General features: G+C 44.1%; 1 protein-coding gene across 2 annotated transcripts in view; it reads left to right on the top strand.

Moving 5' to 3' along the window:
• Positions 1-294: 294 nt before the first annotated feature.
• Positions 295-20,488, top strand: part of HIPK2 (homeodomain interacting protein kinase 2) — a 162,829-nt gene continuing 142,635 nt past the window's right edge. Inside the window, exon 1 of one of the 2 annotated variants that reach the window (XM_081038404.1) lies at positions 295-466. In XM_081038404.1, coding sequence (XP_080894530.1) covers positions 448-466 — 19 coding nt within the window. In that variant the 5' untranslated portion in view covers positions 295-447. The remainder of the gene's footprint in view (positions 467-20,488) is intronic. The other variant, XM_081038403.1, reaches the window with a different exon arrangement.

Here is a 20,488-nt window from a genome sequence, read left to right as displayed (position 1 = left end):
CGCCCCCCGGCCCCCGCCCCCCGCCCCTCCTCCCGGCTCCTCCCGCCCCTCCTCCGCCTCCCGTGCAACTTTTGCCGAAGCCCCCACACACAGCCATGCTGAGCTGAGCTGCGGCCGGGGACTGGCCGCGCGCTGCCCGCCCCGGCTCCCGCCCCACCGCGGACCCGCTCGGGGGCCGCGGCCGCTCGGCCCCTCGGCCTCGGCCGCTGCGCCCGCCCGGCCGCCCCGGAGCCCCCGCGCAGGGCCCGGGCCGCGGCGGCGGCGGCGCCCGGCCCCCTCCTCCGGCGCCGGCCAAGTGAGGCGGTGATGCGGGCGCTGGCGGCCCCGGCTGCGCCGAGAGCGGAGACACAGGCTCAAGATGGCAGATTCCGACTGAGGCTGGGGGGGCCGAGCTCGCGCGCCGCGTTCCCTTCTCCGTTGCCATGAATCGCGGACACCCCGGCCCCGATGGCCCCCGTGTACGAAGGTAAGGGTGCCCGGCCCGCGGCCCCGCGCGCCCCGCGCCCCGCGGCCCCCGCAGCTTTGTTCTGCGCGCGGCCCCTCGCGGGGCAGCCCCCGGCCCGCAGCCCCCGGGCGCCCGGCCCCCGCGCCCCCCCCCCGGCGCCCCCCCTCCGCCGCCCCCTCGCCCGCCCGGAAAACACCCGGGATCCGGAATTTCACAGGATCTTGTTTCCAGGGTGGAGAAGGGGGTGGGGGTGGAGGGGGGGCTGCCGCCCGGAGGGCGCACTCGGGGCGGGGGCGCCTGGGGGAAGCCCGACCGTGACGGTGCCGCTGTGCTTTGGTGACAAATAAAGGTGATGCGGCTCGGCGCGTGCTCACCCCCACCCCGGCGGAGCTTACCTTCAGGATTACCTCCCTTCCACTCCGTGCTCACCGCTCCCACCCCACGCTCCTTTATTCCTCGCGAGCCCCTGGTTTCGGGGGGCTGTGGAAGCGGAACGCGCGGGGCCAGGTGGGGAGCGAGGGGACGGAGGAAAAGTCCATTTCAGACCCGGGCAGAACAATGAAATAGGCGGAAATCTCCCCGCATCAGCGGGTGCGAGGCAACACGTACTTTGGGTTTTCCAGGCGAGGAGGTGGCCAAGGCGTTTTCCTGGGTCGGTTCGGGCAAACCTGCGTGGCGCCCCTTCACCTGGCGTGGGGTCGTCCTTTTTTTTTTTCTTCTTTTTTTTTTCTGATTTGACTGTCTTGAGGAAGAAAGAAAAGAACGTGAGGCAAAAGCACTACGTTTCTCTTGCACTCCCTCTCCCTCTTTCGTTTCTCTCGAGTCAGTTCTGTCAGCTTCCAGCCAGAAATCCAACCAGAATCAACTAAGTTTTTTACACTTCGGGGTTTTTTTTTGTGTGTGTGTGTGTGTGTGGTTTTTTTTTTTTTTTTTTTTTTTTTGGTGCGTGTGTGTATGTCTGTGTGCTTGTAGTAGGAGGGATGTTAAACCTAAGTGTGCCTAATTTTTCAGTCATTGCATCGTGAAAATGTTTTTCTCATGAAATCATTGGAATAGCAGCCTTTACATACTTTTAGCGTCAGTCCATCTGGCTCTCTTTCGGTTTTGTTCAGAGAGTCTGTGGATGAAATAGCAAATGAGAGAGAGGGGGAAAGGGTTTGTGTGGAGCAGAGAGGAGGGGCGAGGAAAGATGTTAATCCTTCTATAAACCCGGAGAGCAGTGGTGGCGAGTGAAACAGGGAACGCATTAATAGTTTTATCTCTGTTGTAAGAGGCAGATTAAAAAAAAAAAAAAAACTTATCTGAAAAGAAAATCTGTTATTAGTTCCAGGGCTCCAAATGAATTAGGTTTCTGGGTGGAATAAAGTTACCAGTCAGGCCTTGGATAACGAGGCTGTAAATAACCTATGGACTGTAAATATTTTTTTTCAGACTCTCTTGGAAACAAAGGGGCTGTTTAGAAGGCAACAGAGAGATGTTATTCCAGGGGCTTTCCTCTTTGATTCTGAAGAACACAAGGTCCATTTAACCATTCGACAAAAACAAAACGAAATTTCTGATCACTCCACCATGCAGAATAGAACGAGCCCGTGGCTCTGTGAACATGCGAGGAGAACCCATGATGGGCATTCATTGTTCGCCTGTGTCTATGGGGGGGGGGCTACAGTCAGTGCTCCCACTGTCTATGGAGTGTTAAAATGAAACAATTTTCTCTTTATTAAGTACCTCCTTGAGACTCCCTCTGCTGGACACTCCGGGTGCACGTTAGAGAAGGAACTTGGCATTGAATTCAGAACTATAGTAACCGGCTGCTTTCCCTTTCACAAGGGGCTGGGTATGCGGGTTGGGATGTATTTTGTCAACTTTGTAGAAAGCCATCTCGGGAACTGCGCTGGTCCTCTCCTGTTCCTTTCATTCTAAATCCACGTGGAATGTAAGCCATACCCCTGAGGCGAAGACTGGGCACTCCTGTTCTTACCACAGTGTTCTTTCAGGGCTTTACACCGGATAAAGGACTGCGGGTGTGTAAGGTGTCATGGTTGAAGTATAATCAGGGATCTCAGAGGTCTCAGGAGCACTGTTTTTATTTGCAAGCCTCCCGCCCTGTCCCAGGTGACCTTCCTGGTCCCCTCCTTGAAGCCTGGCTATCACTCTATCTCGTCTCTGTGCTCTCTTAATCATTCCTATATGCTTTGTACCCTTGGAGTCTGCAGAGTTTCTCTGCGCATCTCTATAATTCTTTGCCTAGTCTGACTCCTCTCCCCTCCTCAACCAGTTCAGCATCACCCTGCACTAGCCCAGGCCTGGGCCTTACTGGAAGAGACTGTTGGTCGTGCTCGAGAATAGACAGGTGACCTCTATAATCAAGGATTGTATTGCTGGGACCTCCATTCACTTACTGTGGTGAGTGCTTTTGAGACTCCAGTGACCTCCTTTTTCCCTCCTTGGTGACACCCTCTGGATTCAGTAGACCTGATTTTTACCATATCCCAATCAGAGCACGTGCATTCCCTGTGTGTGTCCTGAAGGAGCAGGGCTTCTCCTGTGGAATTCTCCAAGAAGAGTGATTTCTTATAGTTTCTGAGTTACTAAAAAAAATCAAACATGGGGTTCTTCTTAGGAGACATCTGAGAGGTGAGGCATTTCATCCGAAATTCAAGAGTGTACTCATTTGTTTAAATGGGGTGGAGTTGCCTCAGGTGGGGATATTGGGTGAAGGCCTGAATGCATTAGGGGAGCATTCTGAACTGCCAGATATTTAGGGAGAAATGCTGTCTTTGCAACAGGGTATGTTTGATAATACGAATTAATGGGTAGCAAAGTGTAGTCAGTCTACCACAATATGTTTCTAAGGATAGGTTTATAAATACCACATTCGTTTTCAGTGGCTTGATACTGTTTAAGTTAAACTTCTTTAATAAGGTTTATTTTCTTTAGAAGGTTAAACATTCGCCTTTCGATTGTTGTTTACCCCATCAACTTGCTCAGCAAGGCTTTTTTTCAATATGTAGTGCAAAGGGCAACCACAGAGTTCTCTATTGCCACGGGTTCTGAATGAGAGGATCCTAAATTCCAAGTTAATTATGTTCTGCGTTACCTGAGATGAGCCATGGACTTACACAGTCAGATTTCCCAAAACTGCAGAGCCCAAATCTATCATCAGATGGGCTTGAATATACCTACCAAGATACCTACCTACCAAGATGTGGATTCTGAATCATCTTCCATGAAAAGAATTTGATGACACATGTTCCAAAATATCTTTTCCTGTGTTTATGTTTTATATTTTTAAAATGAGTAAGTATAAATATTGTTTTCAGTCTCACCACATTTGAGCAGTGAATCAAGCCTCGTTAATTTTATCCTCAATTCCAGATAGTGTGGGTACAATACTTGAATCAGAGAAACCTGTGTTTGAATCTGGCTGTATGACTTTGGGCATGTTACTTAACTTCTCTGAGCTTTTTCTTTTTAAGCCTTATTGGATTATGTAAGGACTCGGCTAGAAACCAGTATATGTAAAGTGCCTGGCTATAGTAGGCATTTTCTCAGTGCGTGTTAAATCTATCTTTTGAGCTGCTTGCAGGCGTGATGACTCCAGGGAAAGAATAACCCACAAATAGTTTAGAAAACCAATAATAGCAACATTTCAATTATTAATCTCCTGCTATTCCTTTTCCAGTTTGGGCACCAGCAACAATAAACCCCCTCTGGCCACAGAAGAAAGAGCATTTTTTGACCCCCTCTGTGACCTTTCCAGAGTCTTGATTCCCACTGAGCTGCTGCTGATTTCAGGTAGAGAATTTCTCTTCTGTAGTGGCACATTCTATACCACTTTAAAAATGAGGAAACAAACTGTTAGAACAGAGTTTCAGAAGCTGCAGCTGTGCCTCTGGGAAAGTATCCCAAAGAATGAAAGCTACAACCTTTGCCCTAAACCAGGATCTACTATCTCAGATGGTAGACCTGGAAAGGGAGCACCCAGGGCTGGCTCCCCGAGGGTGTCCTTGGGGAGGCCCCCAGCTGCCCGTGAGCTCATCATGCACTAAACATAATCTTCCTACAAAAGAAATTTGGTGCTTTATGCAAATCACAGCTGCTCATATTCTTCATATTTCATTTGGTCTGTTTTTTCATTTCTCCCTTCCTCCCATAGAAACCAATCTTGGGGAACCACCTTTGAGGTTTAGATGGAACAAAGTAGTGATGATCAAGAGGGTATTGCCAGTGCTTTGTGGTAGTCTTAAGATGACAATTCAGTCACTTCAGGTTGCTATCAAAGGCAGGATTCAGAATACTGCCAGCAGACTTTATATAACCATGCCAGAGTGTGCGCTTGAAAGGCCCGAGCTCATAGTAGTCCATTTCACGTGGCAGTACTTTATAGGGGAGAAAAAGGAAAGGGAAGTTGAAAACCTGGAGTATAGGAAGGTCTTTAGGTTTCATCTAAAAGAAAATGAGGCGCCTGCCGTTTGTCGTGATGATTGTGACGCAGACCCCCCCCTCAGTTTGCGCGACACTCTACCCACATGAACTCACTTCTCCTAACAGACCCACAAGGTAGGCACTGTCCAGAGAGGGCACATCCTTAGTGTGTTCATTTAACAGCCATTTATACATTTATGTCGGTCCCTGTCCTGGAGGAGTTCAGGGGGGATGGGAAGTGAAAGTCAAAACTAAACATGTACTCGCCAGCCCGCTGTGTGGCTCAAGATGGAAGGCTGTTTTTGTGTGCACGTATTATGTGCCAGCTCTTAATTTTTACACGCTAATGTTTCTTAAGGTGTAAAGGGAAGATCCCATTTCTTTGTTTTCTCTTGAAATATTTTCTTGGCATCAAAAAGTATTTCTGATTATAGAAAATAGCTACTACAAATTTCCTTAGAAATTTCCTTAGAAATTACCACCTAATTTGCAGAAGATTCCGTCTTCCTCTTTCATGACTTAGATTGTATGCCCTTGTCAATGCACATACATTTCTGATTTGCACATGGTGCTTGGAAACTTGGGTTTTGGTATTTAGCATTACAGGCTGTTTTGCGAATGGATCCTTGCATCATATGTGTCTGTTGGAAGATTAATTCCTGGTTTTGCTGCCTGACTGAGATCTTGAACTCCAGTAGTTTTGTGGCACTCGTTGGCAGGGATGTAGATTGGGTGGTCCTTCAGCGGATCAGTCAGGGTAGGGAGTTGAAGAAGAAAACCCAGCTCTGCCTGCCTCTTGGGAGCATGGAGCCCAGAGCAGGAGAGGACCTTGGGAGAAATATAGTTCACCCTCCTGCCTTCAGGAAGGCAACTTGAAATTGTCAGTTTATCAAAAAAAGTTTTTTTCCAGGGAAAGGCCACACTAGGAATTCCCTCAGTGACCAATTCCAGTATTCTATTAGCCTGATTGTCAAGAAATTCCTGGGCCGGCTGGAACCTCTCCTGCTGTCATTCAAACCTGTTTTCTTTTACTCGGTTCCTTTCTCTAAAACCTTTCATATACTTGAAGATAATAACTGGGTCTCTGTTGCTTATTCCTCACAGAGCCTGTTCTGTGTCCTCCCTCCTCTGAACTCTCTCTGGTTTCTCCACATTAAAAACAAATGGTGGTGATCAAAACTGAATCCAGTTCTTTAATAATGGTCTCATTAGTACAGCTCCTACAAGAAAAACGACTTCAGGGTTGTTGCCTCATTGTGAACCCCTGGAGGGCAAGAACCAACTCTGATTCATCTTTGTATCCCCCACAGCAGCTGTGCAGTTCCTTAAACTAGTAAGCACTTCATAAATATTTGTTGCATTGACTCCTCCTTTTAATATATCTAAGTAATAACTGACATTATACGAGCCCTGGGTTGATGGCTCTTGGTTACCTTGCTTTTACCTCCATTCTGAGTAGTTTTCTTGTTTTCACGTCTCGGTTGCCCTCACCCCAACAGTGCCACCTTCTGCTCGACTCTTTGAATCTAGTCTTCGTCACTTTGAATTTCACCCCTCTACTTCCAGCTCTCTTAGAACCTTGTTTAATTTTCTCCTGCACATCCAACAAACAAAATGCAGAGGACATAAACATAAAAAAGTTGAACTACTCTTGAAAGAAGAGGTGAGAGCACACAGAACAATCTTGATGATTCAGTGTAACCTTAGTTCATCCAGGTTTAGAAAGGACAGTTTGTCAAAATCTTTACAGATTCTGAGTCAGCTAAAGCCATACCTGTTTTACCAGGTTCTCTGCAGCGAGTGAGCTAGGTGTCATGAGAGTGGTTGTCAGTAGACTTGCAGTGGGAATTCCTCCCTCTCTTTGGTCTAAAGCCGATGGAAAAGGCAAAAGACATGATGGACAAAGCCATTCAGCTTGTGATTCTCTAAAGGCTGACTTTGCCATTAGAAAGTAAGCTGGTGAAATAGTTACCAATGGAACAAAAAGGAGCAAGCCTCTAAAATTGCAAAATAGTTTTGTGGGTTTTCAGCCACTCATTTCCAAACACGGCATTGAACAGATTTGTATTGTTTGGGAAAGTAGTCCGTTTTAGCAATTCTTTTGCTCTATAGGATCTGATTAATTAAATGCCACTGTGTTTAAGCAGAATGAAGATTGACTCCCCCTTGCATGTGCTAATGCTGTAGACTTTATAAACCCTTCGTTGTCACAATAAGAATTCAGTCTGATATATGGGTGGATAAGGGCATTTTCCCCAGTTCGCGCTGTCCCTCCTCAGTGAAGGATTGCTACAGAACCTGCCGGAACATTGGGTACAAAAAAGCACTTTTGATTCATGCAGTTACAGATTGCATCCTGATGAAATAAAGTTTGTTCCTCTATTTTTACCGTTTTCCTCCCTATCAATCAATATTACCTCATTGATTCAACCTATGGAATTGTTATTCACAATGTAAAATGATTTTTCCAAGGGCTTATCATAAGAAAAGTGATCCATCATCCAGTTCAACATGGAACTTCTCATTTCATAGCACTAAAGAGGCCCATTCGAATGGTATGTGTTCCCGGAATCCTGTCGAAAGTCACATGGTAAGGAAATTTGGAAAGCTCTGGCTCGTTGCTGGTAGTGGAAGTGTGTTCTTTTTTGATTTTATTTTTTTCTCTAATGAGGAACTTGTAGGCTCTGACAGAAGCCAGCCTGTAAACTCTTGAAATTGTGCAGAAAAGCAGTAAGTTCCACCGTCCTGATTTCTGTGTAACTGTACCTATTCACCAGACTCCAGGCTGATAGCAGGAGCTTCTGCAGGGGAATACATTTCAGGGGAACTCATAATGGGGGGTGGGGTGGGGAGAGAGAGAACACGTGCACTTGGCGTTACCCCTGAACCACTTCCGTCTCCAGCTCCAGCGTGATTACTGCTATTCATTAAGCGTGACGTGCGCCATCAGGAAGAGGTTAATCGATATTCATTATGTTCTGTTAACGGAGACGGGGAGGGTCTCTAATGTATTAGAGAAATGTTTCCATTAGAAAATGGTTAAAATAAAGAAACTCTTTCATTGGATTACACCATGACTTACTCTGAAAAGGATTTAAGGCTGCTTTAAAGGGTTCCATTTCTGGAGAAGGGGGAGTTTATGTAGATCAGTTTTGTGGAGCCGCTGATTTCCAAGGCTGTCGGATAAATGGGGGTCTTCCTATATGAAGAGGCCACAGAACCAGTTAGAGCTCTTGTTCTGGCTTAATAAGGTGAATAAGCAGAGTGTATAACGGAATTTATTTGGAGTGGGAAGCACGAAGTAGAGGAGCAGATGAGAACGGAGTGTTTGAGATCAGTTGTTAAAAGGTTTAGAAGGGGTTCTAATTCAAGAGACATTTTATGGTGTGCAGGGAGAAGGGGACTGATATAATCCACGTGATACTTGAACAAGGTAATTGTTCCTGGCCTGGACATACTGGAAGGAATGAGGCAGCCAGGGGTGAGCCATGCTGGGAGGCCGTGTGGTGTGGTGGGAGGTGTGAGCACCGTGGCGATGGGGTCACACAGGAGAACACATGGAGAGCACTTAGCACGCCTGACCCAGGGCTTCAATACATGTGTGTTCCTTTTCGCTCCCCTCCCCACACCTCGTGGATTTAGGATCAGGAAAGGTTGCTGGTGTTAGCAATACCATGATATTCTGCTTTTCTAAAGAATTTCTTCTTTTTATAGGCTTTCTCACATTCCACATTGGGATCACACTCTCTCAGGATCTTACTGAGCCACAGTATAACCCAAGTGGGGTCCTCACACATTAGTATTAACCTTTGGGAACCCAGAGCAGTGAGGGGGCTGCCCCAGTGCCGCCAGGAGAGTTGGGGGGAGGCAGAGCCGGGCCTCTGGCCCCCGAGAGTGCGCATGAAGCCCAGAGCACGCATAGGGCTTCCCTGGGCTGCGTTACCAGAGGGAGCTGCGGGGGTGATGGTTCCCACAGGCCGTCAGAGCCAGCAGGCTTTTTCCCCAGACCCAGGAGGGAGCTACTGGTGGTGGTTCTCCTGGGTCCCCTTGCAGTCCACCGTGCCTTACCGAGCCCAGCGAGAGGGTGGAAGTCCCCCTTTCCCAAGAAAAACAAGGCCGCATGCTCTCAGCTCCAGTGTCTAAAGAGTCTTCTGTCAGGAAGTTGTCCCTTATGTTTCCCTGAGAAAGTTCGCAGCTTGTCACCACGAGCTACTTATTAATAACAAAAATCACAGAACAGAGACCAGTACAATCGTAATGAATCTCACAGAATCTCAGAGCACCTTGTAGTCAAGTTTGGTTTTTTAAAACAACTGACTTCCCAAGGAACATATTAGAGTCATTTTTTTTTTCCCATTGACATGACCAAAACTAGAGACCCATCTCTGTTTTCACGCGTGACATTCTGGCCCCACATTGGATCCTGTTACCGAGCTCTCTGTCCTGTGTTGTTCCTGACCTGCCTTGGAAGATTCCCATCCAGAATGGTAACCTAACCCATCAAAGTGTTTGAACACGCAAACTTGCCTTGACATTGGTGAATCCTGGGACGACAGTGCCAACCAAAGCTCCCAGCCTACGAAGCACCAGTTCTCTCTCTGCCCCTGGTCTGTGTGTCCATACTAAACTACCTCCACCTCCCCTTGGACCTAGGGGTGCGTCCTGGCCACCTGCTGAGGTGTCTCCACGTGTGTAGCCACAAGCCCTGGAGAAGGACTGGAAGTAGGCATGAGGCCTTTTGGACAGGGATTCCCAGGGACCCAGAGCATGGTCTGGGAGTGGGCACACCTCGTAACCCTGGGACTTCTCTTGCCTTGAAGAGGGGTGTGGCTGGCACCTTGAAAGTATGGGGTCCAGGGTGGTGCCCCTGTTGCCCTGTTCGAAGGGCAGTGCTGATAAGATAAAGGGACTTGTTGCTGTAAAACCTTGGGCAACAAAGGCAGCTTGAAATGTTTCCTATTTATATAAGCCATGGCTGGTGGTTGCTTCACTGGATACTCTGCCCCTTTCTTTTTCCCTCCTCAGCCTTGATCTGACACTTAGGGCTGCTCCATGAAGCATAATTGGTGAAACTGACCCCTTTCCTGTTGCTTCCTTGGGAAAGGTCAATAACCAGTATGTTCCTTCCACAGTGAAACTGAACAGAGAGCCTAGTAAATTGGACAGCTTTCCTGTTTGTCTGTTTCAGCCACTGACAAAGGTGACCTCTCCTACTACTGCCCTTCATTGATGTCTTCTCACCTCTGCTTCTACCTGCTTATTATTATTATTATTATGTCCCACTTGTCTACCACAGCCAGATTCCTCTCCCTACCTATTTATTTGGTTTTGTATATCGTGGCTGGACATCTGCCTTGTTATTCTTGTGAGAGGGTCTAAGCGGGGAGGTACACGGAGTTCTCTCTTGGGTATTTTTGTGTAGGGAACTGTTTTGGAGAAGTGGTTCTCCAACTTTGGCGATCAAAAGTCACCTGGAGGGCTTGTTAAAACAGATCACTGGGCCCGCCTTCAGAGTTTCTGTTTCAGTAGGTCTGGGGTGGGGCTCGAGAATTTGCATTTCTAATTGAGAACCCCTGTTTTGGAGGATTGCATTCAGAATGAAAAAATGAAATATTTAAAATCAGATTTTAAAAATTAAATGTATTGGGGGTGACATTGGTTAATAAAATTAGATAGGTTTTGTTTTGATTAAAACTTTCCTTGGATCTGTAAGAGTCGGAGACCTGGCTTGAGCATTATTTGCAGTTCAGCTGCCTTGTGTGGCCATGACGTCTGGAAGCCATAGGACACTGTGCAGATCCAGCCTCCAGCCTTCCTGCCTCTGGTGCCAGGAGACACGAGGCCCCGTAAGTGTGGGAGCTGCATTCTCTCATTCTTCCAGAGACACTCCATCTGTGGTTCATCCAGTTTGGCCCTGGGGTCCCAGAATAGAAGGGGCAGATATCATGCAATAATAATATATTATTATTAACTAACAGAAAGAGCTCTACGATTTTCTCTTTACAAAAGAGGCGATTGAGGCTTAGAGGTATTAAATAATATGTCTAAGGTCTCATCAGCAGTAACTGGTAGAGCCAGGGCTTGAGCCCCACACCATGCCAAAGCATGCCCTTGTCTTGACTGGCAGGCTGCCCTGCTCCTCACAGGAGTGAGTGGTCCATGCAACACAGAGCAGTTGGGATCGTGGTTGGGGAAGGGGCAACCACGGTGGGGCTGGTGGTGCTCGAGTGTTACGGTCACTTTTCCCAAGGCTCTGCTGTCCCATTTGCCTCCTCTTCATCGAACAGGGTCACAGGAGAGTGGGTGTAAAGCACTTGGCCCAGAGGCTGGCACATAGGAGGGGTACAGTAAAGGGCAGCCAAGCCACGAGCCCCCTTTGAGCAGCAAAACATAAAATATCTGCGAGTACTGTCGCTGAGACCTCTAAGATAGAGGTGTTATGAAAAGATGTTCGTGACAGCTAATAATTCTCAAGCCCTAGGTATTGGCAGTTCTGTTCCACGGTTTCATGTACGTTCATTGAATCCTGTAGTAAAGCTCTGAGGTAGGTTCTGCTACCGTTGTGTTTTACTGAAGCACGGGAAGGTTCTGCAGCCTGAAAGTGGCCAGAATTGAGACTGACCCCAGGCAGCCTGGATTCAGAGCTTGTACCTGGCGGGTTTGTACCCCTGCCCGCCAGGTTATAGCTGTAAAGTGGAGAGTTTTCCCAAGCCCTTCCTAGATAAGGGAGTGCAGTTTGTAAATGTGTTCTTCTCCAAATGTAAGTCTTCTTTGTTTCGATCAAAATCTGAATAAATGTTTCAAAATTTGAGAAACTTCTTTCTGTTGGTTTTCTTGAAAGATGAGGTGGGCAGAGAGAGTCGTCAGGTGTGAAAGATGAAGAGTAGTGAAGGGCCTGGCTCTCTCATGTGTTAAACCTTAAAGCTTCCAATGGGCACAAACGTGGACAGACCCATCAGTGGGGCAGCATAGGTGAGCCAGGCTCACGGCCCTGTGATCTGAGCACTTAGTGGGTGGTGAGGGAGGTGCCACAGAGCAGTGGGAAGTGGAGGGCCGATTGAACAAATAGGGATGGGGCCATGGGATAGCAGTGTGAAACACCTCACTGGGTCTTATCACTTCACATCACTGTACCAACAAAAATTGTGTGTGATTAAAATGTTACAGCCAACAGAAGCCTGTTGGGCACGTGCAGTACGCCAGAGGCTGCTCTAGGTGTTGGGTGGACAGCAGTGAACCAAACAGGAAAACCCCTCAGCTGAAGCAGTGCGCATTTTAGTAGATAAAGGTAAAGCACCCATTTTTTTGTTGTTTTTTAAAGCTTGAAATAAATAGAGGTGGGTATTAAATGTCTGGAGGGGTTGCAATTTCTAAGCTTAGAATCTGTAGAAGAAATCACAGAGGAAAATATCAATAGTTTCTCGGTGTAACATTTCCAAATGTTAAGGTTATTTCTGGTTTTCCTCTCATGAATTATTTCTCATTGTTATTCAATGTAACATTAAGGGGTGTCCGAATTTTAGGATAAGTTCTCCAAAGTAGAATTACTAGGTCAGGGGGTGTGAACGTTGATTGGGTTCTAGATGGATACCACCAGATGACATTCCTCCCCAAAGTATTTCTATATTCAACAAATCAAAGCACCGAGATAAAGGTTTAAATTCACCCACCTGTTAACTCAGGAAGGAACAGAGTTCCTCACTGCTCTTAGGGGTTCCTGGGCCCTCTCTTCTTACAGGACACGTCATTTCAAAGAAAGGCTTTTAACACCATCTCTATATGTCAGTGACTGCCAGAGTTATTTTTTTACTTAGACTTCTTTTTTGAGCTCATAAAGCCATCAATCTACGTGACATCTCTGTTTGGAGATCTCCCGGGCATCTCAAGCTTAACGTACAAAGAGAAAAGTCTTGTTTGACCCTCTGAACTCTGTACCTTCTAGAATTCTTGATTTCCATAAAGGGCATATTCTTTCACCTACCAGTTCACATCAGAAACCAGAGTCCTCCTTGACTTTGTTTTATTTCACATTAAATCCACCCCCAAATTTTATCGATTTTTGCCTCCTAAATGTAACCATTCTTGGTTTTCGCTGAGGTTCGGGTCTATAAAGTCGCCCACACTGAATTAGCGAATGTAAACCATTGCTCTTAGATTAGCTTCCTGTGAGCCTTTGGCCATAGTTTCGCCAACTGGTCAATATGTAACTTTGTATTGTGTGTGCTTCTGTTTAAAGACACCTTACTTAATATGTCGGTGATTTATTAACATTGAACTCACGGCCTATCCCACTAAGCTTCTCTACTATGACACTATTTCTCTGTTGGGCCTATCACAGCCTTTTTGTGCTTGGAAACACCAGACGGCGCATCAGCACGGTGCTTGGGGGGTCATTTTTTAACCCTCAACAAGAAACACAAATGTGAAAAATGGGGTACTTAAACAGACTGTGGAAAGCACACTTGACTTACAGGGTAGGAGCTGACACAGGAAGACCGAGCACAACCCTGTTTGACCTCAGCTGGGAACGTGTGCGTCAGGCAGCCTAAATTCTGCGCTGCGGCTTGTGCAGGCCAGGGCGGGCCTGAAAGCGCTCTCTGAGTACTGATTTTGAGGTTACAAATACATTTTCAGGGCGTCTGAATTCATAACAACGGAATCCGTGAATAACGCAGATCGACTGGAGATGGTGAACGGGTCTGTCTGTCTGTCTCTCTCGACCACCCTCTGGTCCAGTGGTCAGCAAACCCAATATGTCAAGGGCCAGATAGTTACGCTGGGCTCTGGGGCCAAAGGACTCTTGCAGTGACTCAGCTCTGCAGTTGTGGTGAAAGCAGCTGCAGATACATAAGTGAGTAGGCGGGTCTGTGTTCCAGTAAAACTTAATTTACAAAAACGGGTTGGGCTGGCTTCACCCTCAGGTTGTAGTTGAGACGCTCGGAGCCTAGTCGAACCCACCCTAAGGTCTCCTCTGGACTGCCTTCCTGACCTGTCCCCCCCATCTGTTCCTGAGCCTCCAGCCGATTTCCGTGGTGATTCTAAGTGCAAATTAGATCTGATCTCTCCCACTTCAGATGTCCAACTGCTCCCCATCACACTTCCAATAAAGCCCCCAGTCCAGAAGGTCATGGATGCAGCAGGGTCTCTGCTTCCGTCTCCAGTCACATTCCAGGCCGGCCTTCTTGCCCATCCTGGCCTCTTCCATGGCCGTGACTGTTCCCAGCTGTTTCCTGCCTCGTTGCCTTTACACTCTCTCTGCCTGGCTAACGGTTACTCACTCTAGTCATAACTGAAATGTCGCTTCCTCCAGCGTATAAATTAGACACCCCTCTTCTGAGCACCCTGTTTGCCTTCATAACACTAGAACTGTCAGGTACCATTTATTAGGGTGCATTTGTTTTCCACCTGTCTCCCCCATTAGACCACAAACTCTGATGATGGGAGTATGTCTGTATTCTCTACCAGTGTTGCCTTCAGACACATTGTAGACACTTCCTACGACTTGTTAAATCAGCAAATGATTGTGCAATATAGTTTCATTTATACAGATTTTTGTATGAAGCTACAATAGAGAAACCTGAAAAAGTCACCCATTTAGAGCATATAGTAGTATATCTTCTAAAGAGAGATGGTTAAAGAGAAAAGACATCCCGATAAGAGAGTTTGTAAACAGCTGAGAATGTATCTTTATTGTCAAAGTTGTCTGCCAATAACTCTATCTAGTCTGGTGTTTTCTCCCTGCACCTTGAGTGCTCTGTTAAATCCCGTTAGTCTGCCTTTTCTCTCCTACAGATTTTTTGAACATTGATGGTAATGTTTTCACGCAGGGAAGTGGGGTAAAGTGTGCTTAGGAGGTATTTTGGTACGTTTAAAAATTGGCATTAATTTCTTCTCTCACCGTCACCCCACTCTTCTGAGCCTTAACTAGTACTTTATTAGTTTTTGTCTACAGCACTGGCATAGTCTGGGGGAGAAATCTTTGATTTGTCAGAATTATTTTGGCAATTAAGTCCAAATCAGAGATCATTCCCAAGTTATTCCAAGAATCCTGCATGCTATAGATGGAAAGACCACGTATCATCTTTTAGGAAACATTGTTTCCTAGGTGGCCTTTTGTAGATTAGCAGTGGTAACATTTAAAGTCTTAACTTAAAAATGAATTGTTATAGAAACACTACTTGTGCGTTATAAAGTTAGAAAATAAAGGCCACACACACACACACACACACTCATACTTTTTTCTCTCCAGAGATTACCACTGTTACGCCTCACAGGCATTTTTCTATGCATCTATATGTACACATACTTTTTTTTTTTTTAACCAAAATGATACGTTACTGTTCTGCAATCTGCATTTTCCAATGAACAATTTCCAACTTTGTATTTCACTAGAGTTCATTTCCTTTAATAATTCCTTGTCCATATTTGGCCCCCAAATGTCCTTTGAAGCCAGTTTGTTCAAATTAGTATCTAATTGAGGACGATGAACTGCATCTGGTGGTAACTTCCGTTTAGTCTCAGCCTGGCACAGCCTCTCACTGAAGAAATGGGCCAGCTGCCGGTACAAATCCTCACCTTCTGGCTGTGTGCTGAGCCTCCGTCTCATCCCCTGGGTTTCCTGTAGGTGTCTACAGGCTTGACAGATTCAAGTTCTTCATTTTTGGCTAGAATATCCCAGAGGCGATTGTGTACACTTCACTTACCTCTCAGTGACTCACTGTTACCGAAGCTGAAATTTACCCCCTGGATTAGGGTTGTGGCAGCCTGGACGAGCCTTCCATCATCGCCCAGTTCCATCTTCCCCCTTGAGACCAAAAAGTGACCTGTGTGGTGTAACATGGCATATAGACCGTTTGCTGAATGATTTTAGCATTGAATATTAATTCTTGCCTGAACTCATACGTTCATTAGGTTTTGTGAAATGGTGTTTTTTCAATCATTAATCTTTTTGTTACAACTTCAGGCAGTGAGAGCCCTTTAGCTAGCTCCTTGCACAAGACCCCCCTATTCTTGAAAAGCTTTCTTGCTAATGGTGCAAGATGCCCCAGGCTCATCTCGGACTTGTCAGTGGAATTAGAGACTGTACCCTAGGCATTAGGGTGGTCATTGCAGCAGAAGTGACTTGTTTCTAGGCAATTTCAGTGGGCAAAGCTAGAAAATACATATCGTTAAAAATTAAGCGTTCAGATTGACATCTTCAATTTCGTTTTAATTTCCCTGTGCTTTCACTTAGTTTCATCAGTTTTGTCATTATAACTCCTTTCTCTTCTACAGAAAAATCTTTATTTTTTCTTTAACCTGTAAATATAAGAATAAAGTTTCAAAATACCAGCATGTATATTATTACAAATATGGAAAGTACAGAGAAAGTATAACACTTCTTTATTATTTTTGTCTTGTCCTTAGAATGCATCCGGCTAAGGATATGTAATTAAAACCTGGGTTCTAACGTCCCTAAAAATGCTTTTGTGGAGTCACTGTCACCCGTTTGACATATGGTTAGGTTTGAATCTTTCAGTTTCTTTCCAGTTTAAGAAACTAGCTTTTTGGAGATAGGTAATGCATTTACATGACTGAAAGTTCAAAACTATGTCAATGTTAAATCTAGATGGGAATTTGTTAAATTCTCTCTACATTTCTTTGTTTTAAAGTTAAAATAATTAAATTTAATATAGAAAGACATACACAATGAAGTCTTGCCCTTTTTACTTTGTTCCCTCATGATAATCATTTTTATTTGTATCTTGCTTAACCCTTTGAGTCTTTCATTTTGCTGATTCAAATTGTGTGTGTGTGTGTATGCACATACTCTTATTCTCCTTTACTTACACAAATGGTAACATACCATATCTGATTCTACATCTTAACTTTTTCTCTCATCAATATGTTCTAGAGCTCTTTTCAAATTAGTTCACAGAGGTTATCTTCAGTCTTTCTTATGGCCACAAAGTACTCCATTTTGTTGACATATAGTTTATGAAACATTAACATAATCTTGGATTATATCCAATCCTCTGCTATTTAGGAACAATCTTTAATGGATAACCTCATATACATGTCATTTCCTACTCATGCAGGTGCACCTATGGGGTAGGATTCTATAGGTAGGATTGTATGGTCAAAGGGTGAGTACATCTGTAATTTTTTAAAGGTATTGACAAATGCCTCCTGTTAGGAAGTGTACCGTACTTGACTCACACAAGCTGTCTGTAAATGTGCGAGTTTCCTTAGAGCATTGCCCTCAGAATCTATTGTCAAACTTTCAGCTTTTTGCTGGTAGGTGAGAAATGGTATTTTGATGTATGTAGTTTTAATATATATGTTTTTTATTATGTTTTATTATAAGTTCATTTGTTTAAATGTCCTTTTATATTTATTTTTATGTGAACTTTATTTTGAACTTTATACATCTTCCAACTATGCTATGGGTCTTTTCTTTGTTTCTAAGAGCTCTTTATATATTGTCTTCAATAGGAGTTGCAAATATTTTTTCCCAGTCAGTTGCGTATGTTTTGATTCACTTATGGTGGGTTGTTTTCCCCCCTTTGAAAATCTTTAATTTTCTGTAATCAAATTTGTTTTTGTTTATGGCGTCTATATTTTGAGTCAGAGTTAGAAAGACATTTCCTATTTAAGTTCCTTCTGGTACTTTTATAATTTCATTTTTTTCCATTTATATCTTGGTTCATTTGGTGTTTACACTAAAGTATGTTCTGAGGTTTGTTCTGAGGTTCAAAGCCAATTTTACATGTTTCAAATTCTCAATTGTCTCTACCCCATTTATGAAAAGGTTTGTATTTTTCCAGCAGTGTTGTAATGTCTACTTTGTCATATATTAAATTCCTATAGGCTTGAGAGTCTATTTTTGGACTCTCTATATTTTTCCATTGGTCAGTCTGTTGTTAATTACTGAAGTTTATATTATCTTTTAATATCTTAAAGGACTAACTCTCCCTCATTACTCTTCCTTTTCATAGTTTTCTTGGCTATTCTTTGTTTGTTTTTCCATATGAACTTTGGAATCAGCATGTCTATTTCAGAAAATACCTGTTCGTATTTCCATTGGGATCACATTAAATTTATAAATTACTTATGGAGAATTAAAATCTTTATGTGGTTGAGTCTTCTTATCTAAGATCATGTTTTCTTTCCAAGTTTTCTTTTTATAATGTTTAAAGTTTTCTGTATATAGTTACACATATCTTAAGTTTATGCTTATAAAGTCTTTCATTGTCTTCTATTGGTTGTGGTGATTTCCATATGTATTTTAAAATAACTGTTAAAAATAACAGTGTTATTGAGATATAATTCGCCTATTTAAAGTGTACAGTTCAGTGGTTTACAGGATATTTACAGAATTATGCAGTCAGCACGAATCTCTAATTTTATAACATTTTCATCACCCCAAAAAGAAACTCTGTACCTATTAGTAGTCTTTACCCAGTCCCACCCTTCCCACAGTCCCTGGAAACCACTATTTTTTTTTTTAATTCTGGAATTTAATATAAATAGAACCATACAAAACGTTCTTTTGTACGTGTCTCCTTTTACTTAGCACGGTGTTTCCAAGGTGTATCCATGAGCAGTTGTCTTTTTTATCATGGCCATCCTTGTGGATGTGAAGTGGTATCTCGCTGTGGCTTCGATTCACTGACTTCTAAGCGTATTTAGTTTCCTTTTGCCACCCACACTAGTGAGATATCATGCATGAGGGTAAGGAGTGGGCTTTTGATTCTAAATCCCCAGTGCCTACCATGGTTTCTGCAAATATTTGGTATTCAGTAAATGGTTAATGAATAAATGGTTGGATCTATTATATTTCTAGGCCACCTCTACTTTTTAAAGTTAAAATGTGGTTTAGTACACATAAATTAATTTTTATTTTACCCTAGGCAAAATAACATAATTAGAGGGTGTTTCCCCCTCCTCTGGGAAATTCATGTGTTAATCCAACAGCGCAATAAAAGCATTTCGTATGCTACATGGTATGCGGTGACCAGCATTACTTTTTCTTACATTAGAATGAATGAGAGTTGCTGGTACATGTGTCTAAGAGACACGTTATCTTTTCAGGAGGATGATTTTATTAAACCCTAGATTGTATTACTATTGAGACTACTTGGTAACATATATAAGATAGAGATGAAAAATGAGGTAAAGGTGTTCTCGGCCTGGGAATGGGAATTTTGAATGAGATTGACCAGCTCATGCATATGTAAGAAGTCCTAAGTTTACCAAGGGCTGTGTTCCAAAATTTCTTTTTAATATGGTTGAGTGGACATGGATCACATTTAACAAAAGGGAAAAAAAAGTGGTATCAGGTAAGATTAGGGCCTCAAGCTAGCGTTAAAGAATATTTAAGACAGCATAACTGTTGCATGTGGGAGAGCAAAGGGGTACATGGGAAATCTCTGTACCTTCTGCTCAATTTTGTGTGAACCTAAAACTGCTTTAAAAAATGAAGTCTAATGAAAAATTTTTAAAGAGAGCATAGCTGAAATAAATATATTTTATAGGAAAAGGGAAATAATTACATGCCAAAAAATAATACTGCATAAGAAATGATTATTTCTCTTTAAAGCCAGTGTATGAAAGAAGAAATTTCAATTTTAGAAATAGGTGAGATATGTGTGTGTGTGTGTTTGCAGGAGACTTTTGGGCACTGTCCAAGTATTTAGAGGCTGACAGTACTGGATTTCTATATTGCCACTATTTTGTCTAAAATATGTGACTTTTAACATGATTCTTAGCCTTCTGTTACGATGCACTTTTGGGGTCGGGGTAGGAGAAAGAGTGAGAGAGATTGATTTGTTCACTGATTCACTCCTTCATTGGCTGATGGAAACAGATTGATTTCTCTGAAGTGTCTGGCCTGGAGAGATGGGGGAAGGGAGAGCACGATTCAAAGAATATGTATTGGCTGTGAGGAAATATTTGTCTGAAAGGAATTAATTAAGAATTAAACTGTGTGAAATAGAAGCACTATCTGAAGGGCAGGTGGATAGAAAAAGGTAGCTGTGGATCCATCTTGAAGCAATGATTTGTCGGCCACAGGGAACCGAATTAATCAGACTGTAGAGGAAGAACGTGAAGCAATCTCCACAGCAAGGGGCAGTACCGGGAAACGCGATTCCCCTCGCCCTGGAGGGATTCAAGATGAGCACCTTTTGATGGGACTGCTGGAGAGGAGGATCCAGATGGATGGTTGGCCAAGCTGACCTTTACAGTTCCTTCTGAGAGAGAAGGGAATAGGCCTGGTCCCACAGGATGCGTCTGAAGTCCGTGGTCCCAGCTCTGTTCCTCATCACCTGTACAAAGCCGTCCTGATACACCCAAGTCTGTTCTCCGTCAATGCAAAATGAAGCTTCAGTTGGGTGTTTCCTTGACCCAGAGCTAGATGACAATGTTCATCGAGCATCCACCATTTGTGCTCCTTGTGTTATGGGAGACTTAGATAAAATCACTATTGTTCTTAACTGGTCCTGAAGTTAAAGGACAAGGGCCCGATGGACGTACCATATCTCCTTTTTCTAGCCCTTCAGTTCAGGCCTGTATGGGCAGCGTTTCTCCCACTTTCTGTGAGTGTCTCTCAGGGAGAAGTGGACTCCGAGAGAACCA

This window comes from Rhinolophus hipposideros, assembly GCF_964194185.1.
Source record: "Rhinolophus hipposideros genome assembly, chromosome: 25".
NCBI classification, from domain to species: domain Eukaryota; kingdom Metazoa; phylum Chordata; class Mammalia; order Chiroptera; family Rhinolophidae; genus Rhinolophus; species Rhinolophus hipposideros.
The sequence above is the reverse complement of the archived record's forward strand: the minus strand, read 5'-3'. Positions and strand labels throughout refer to the sequence as shown.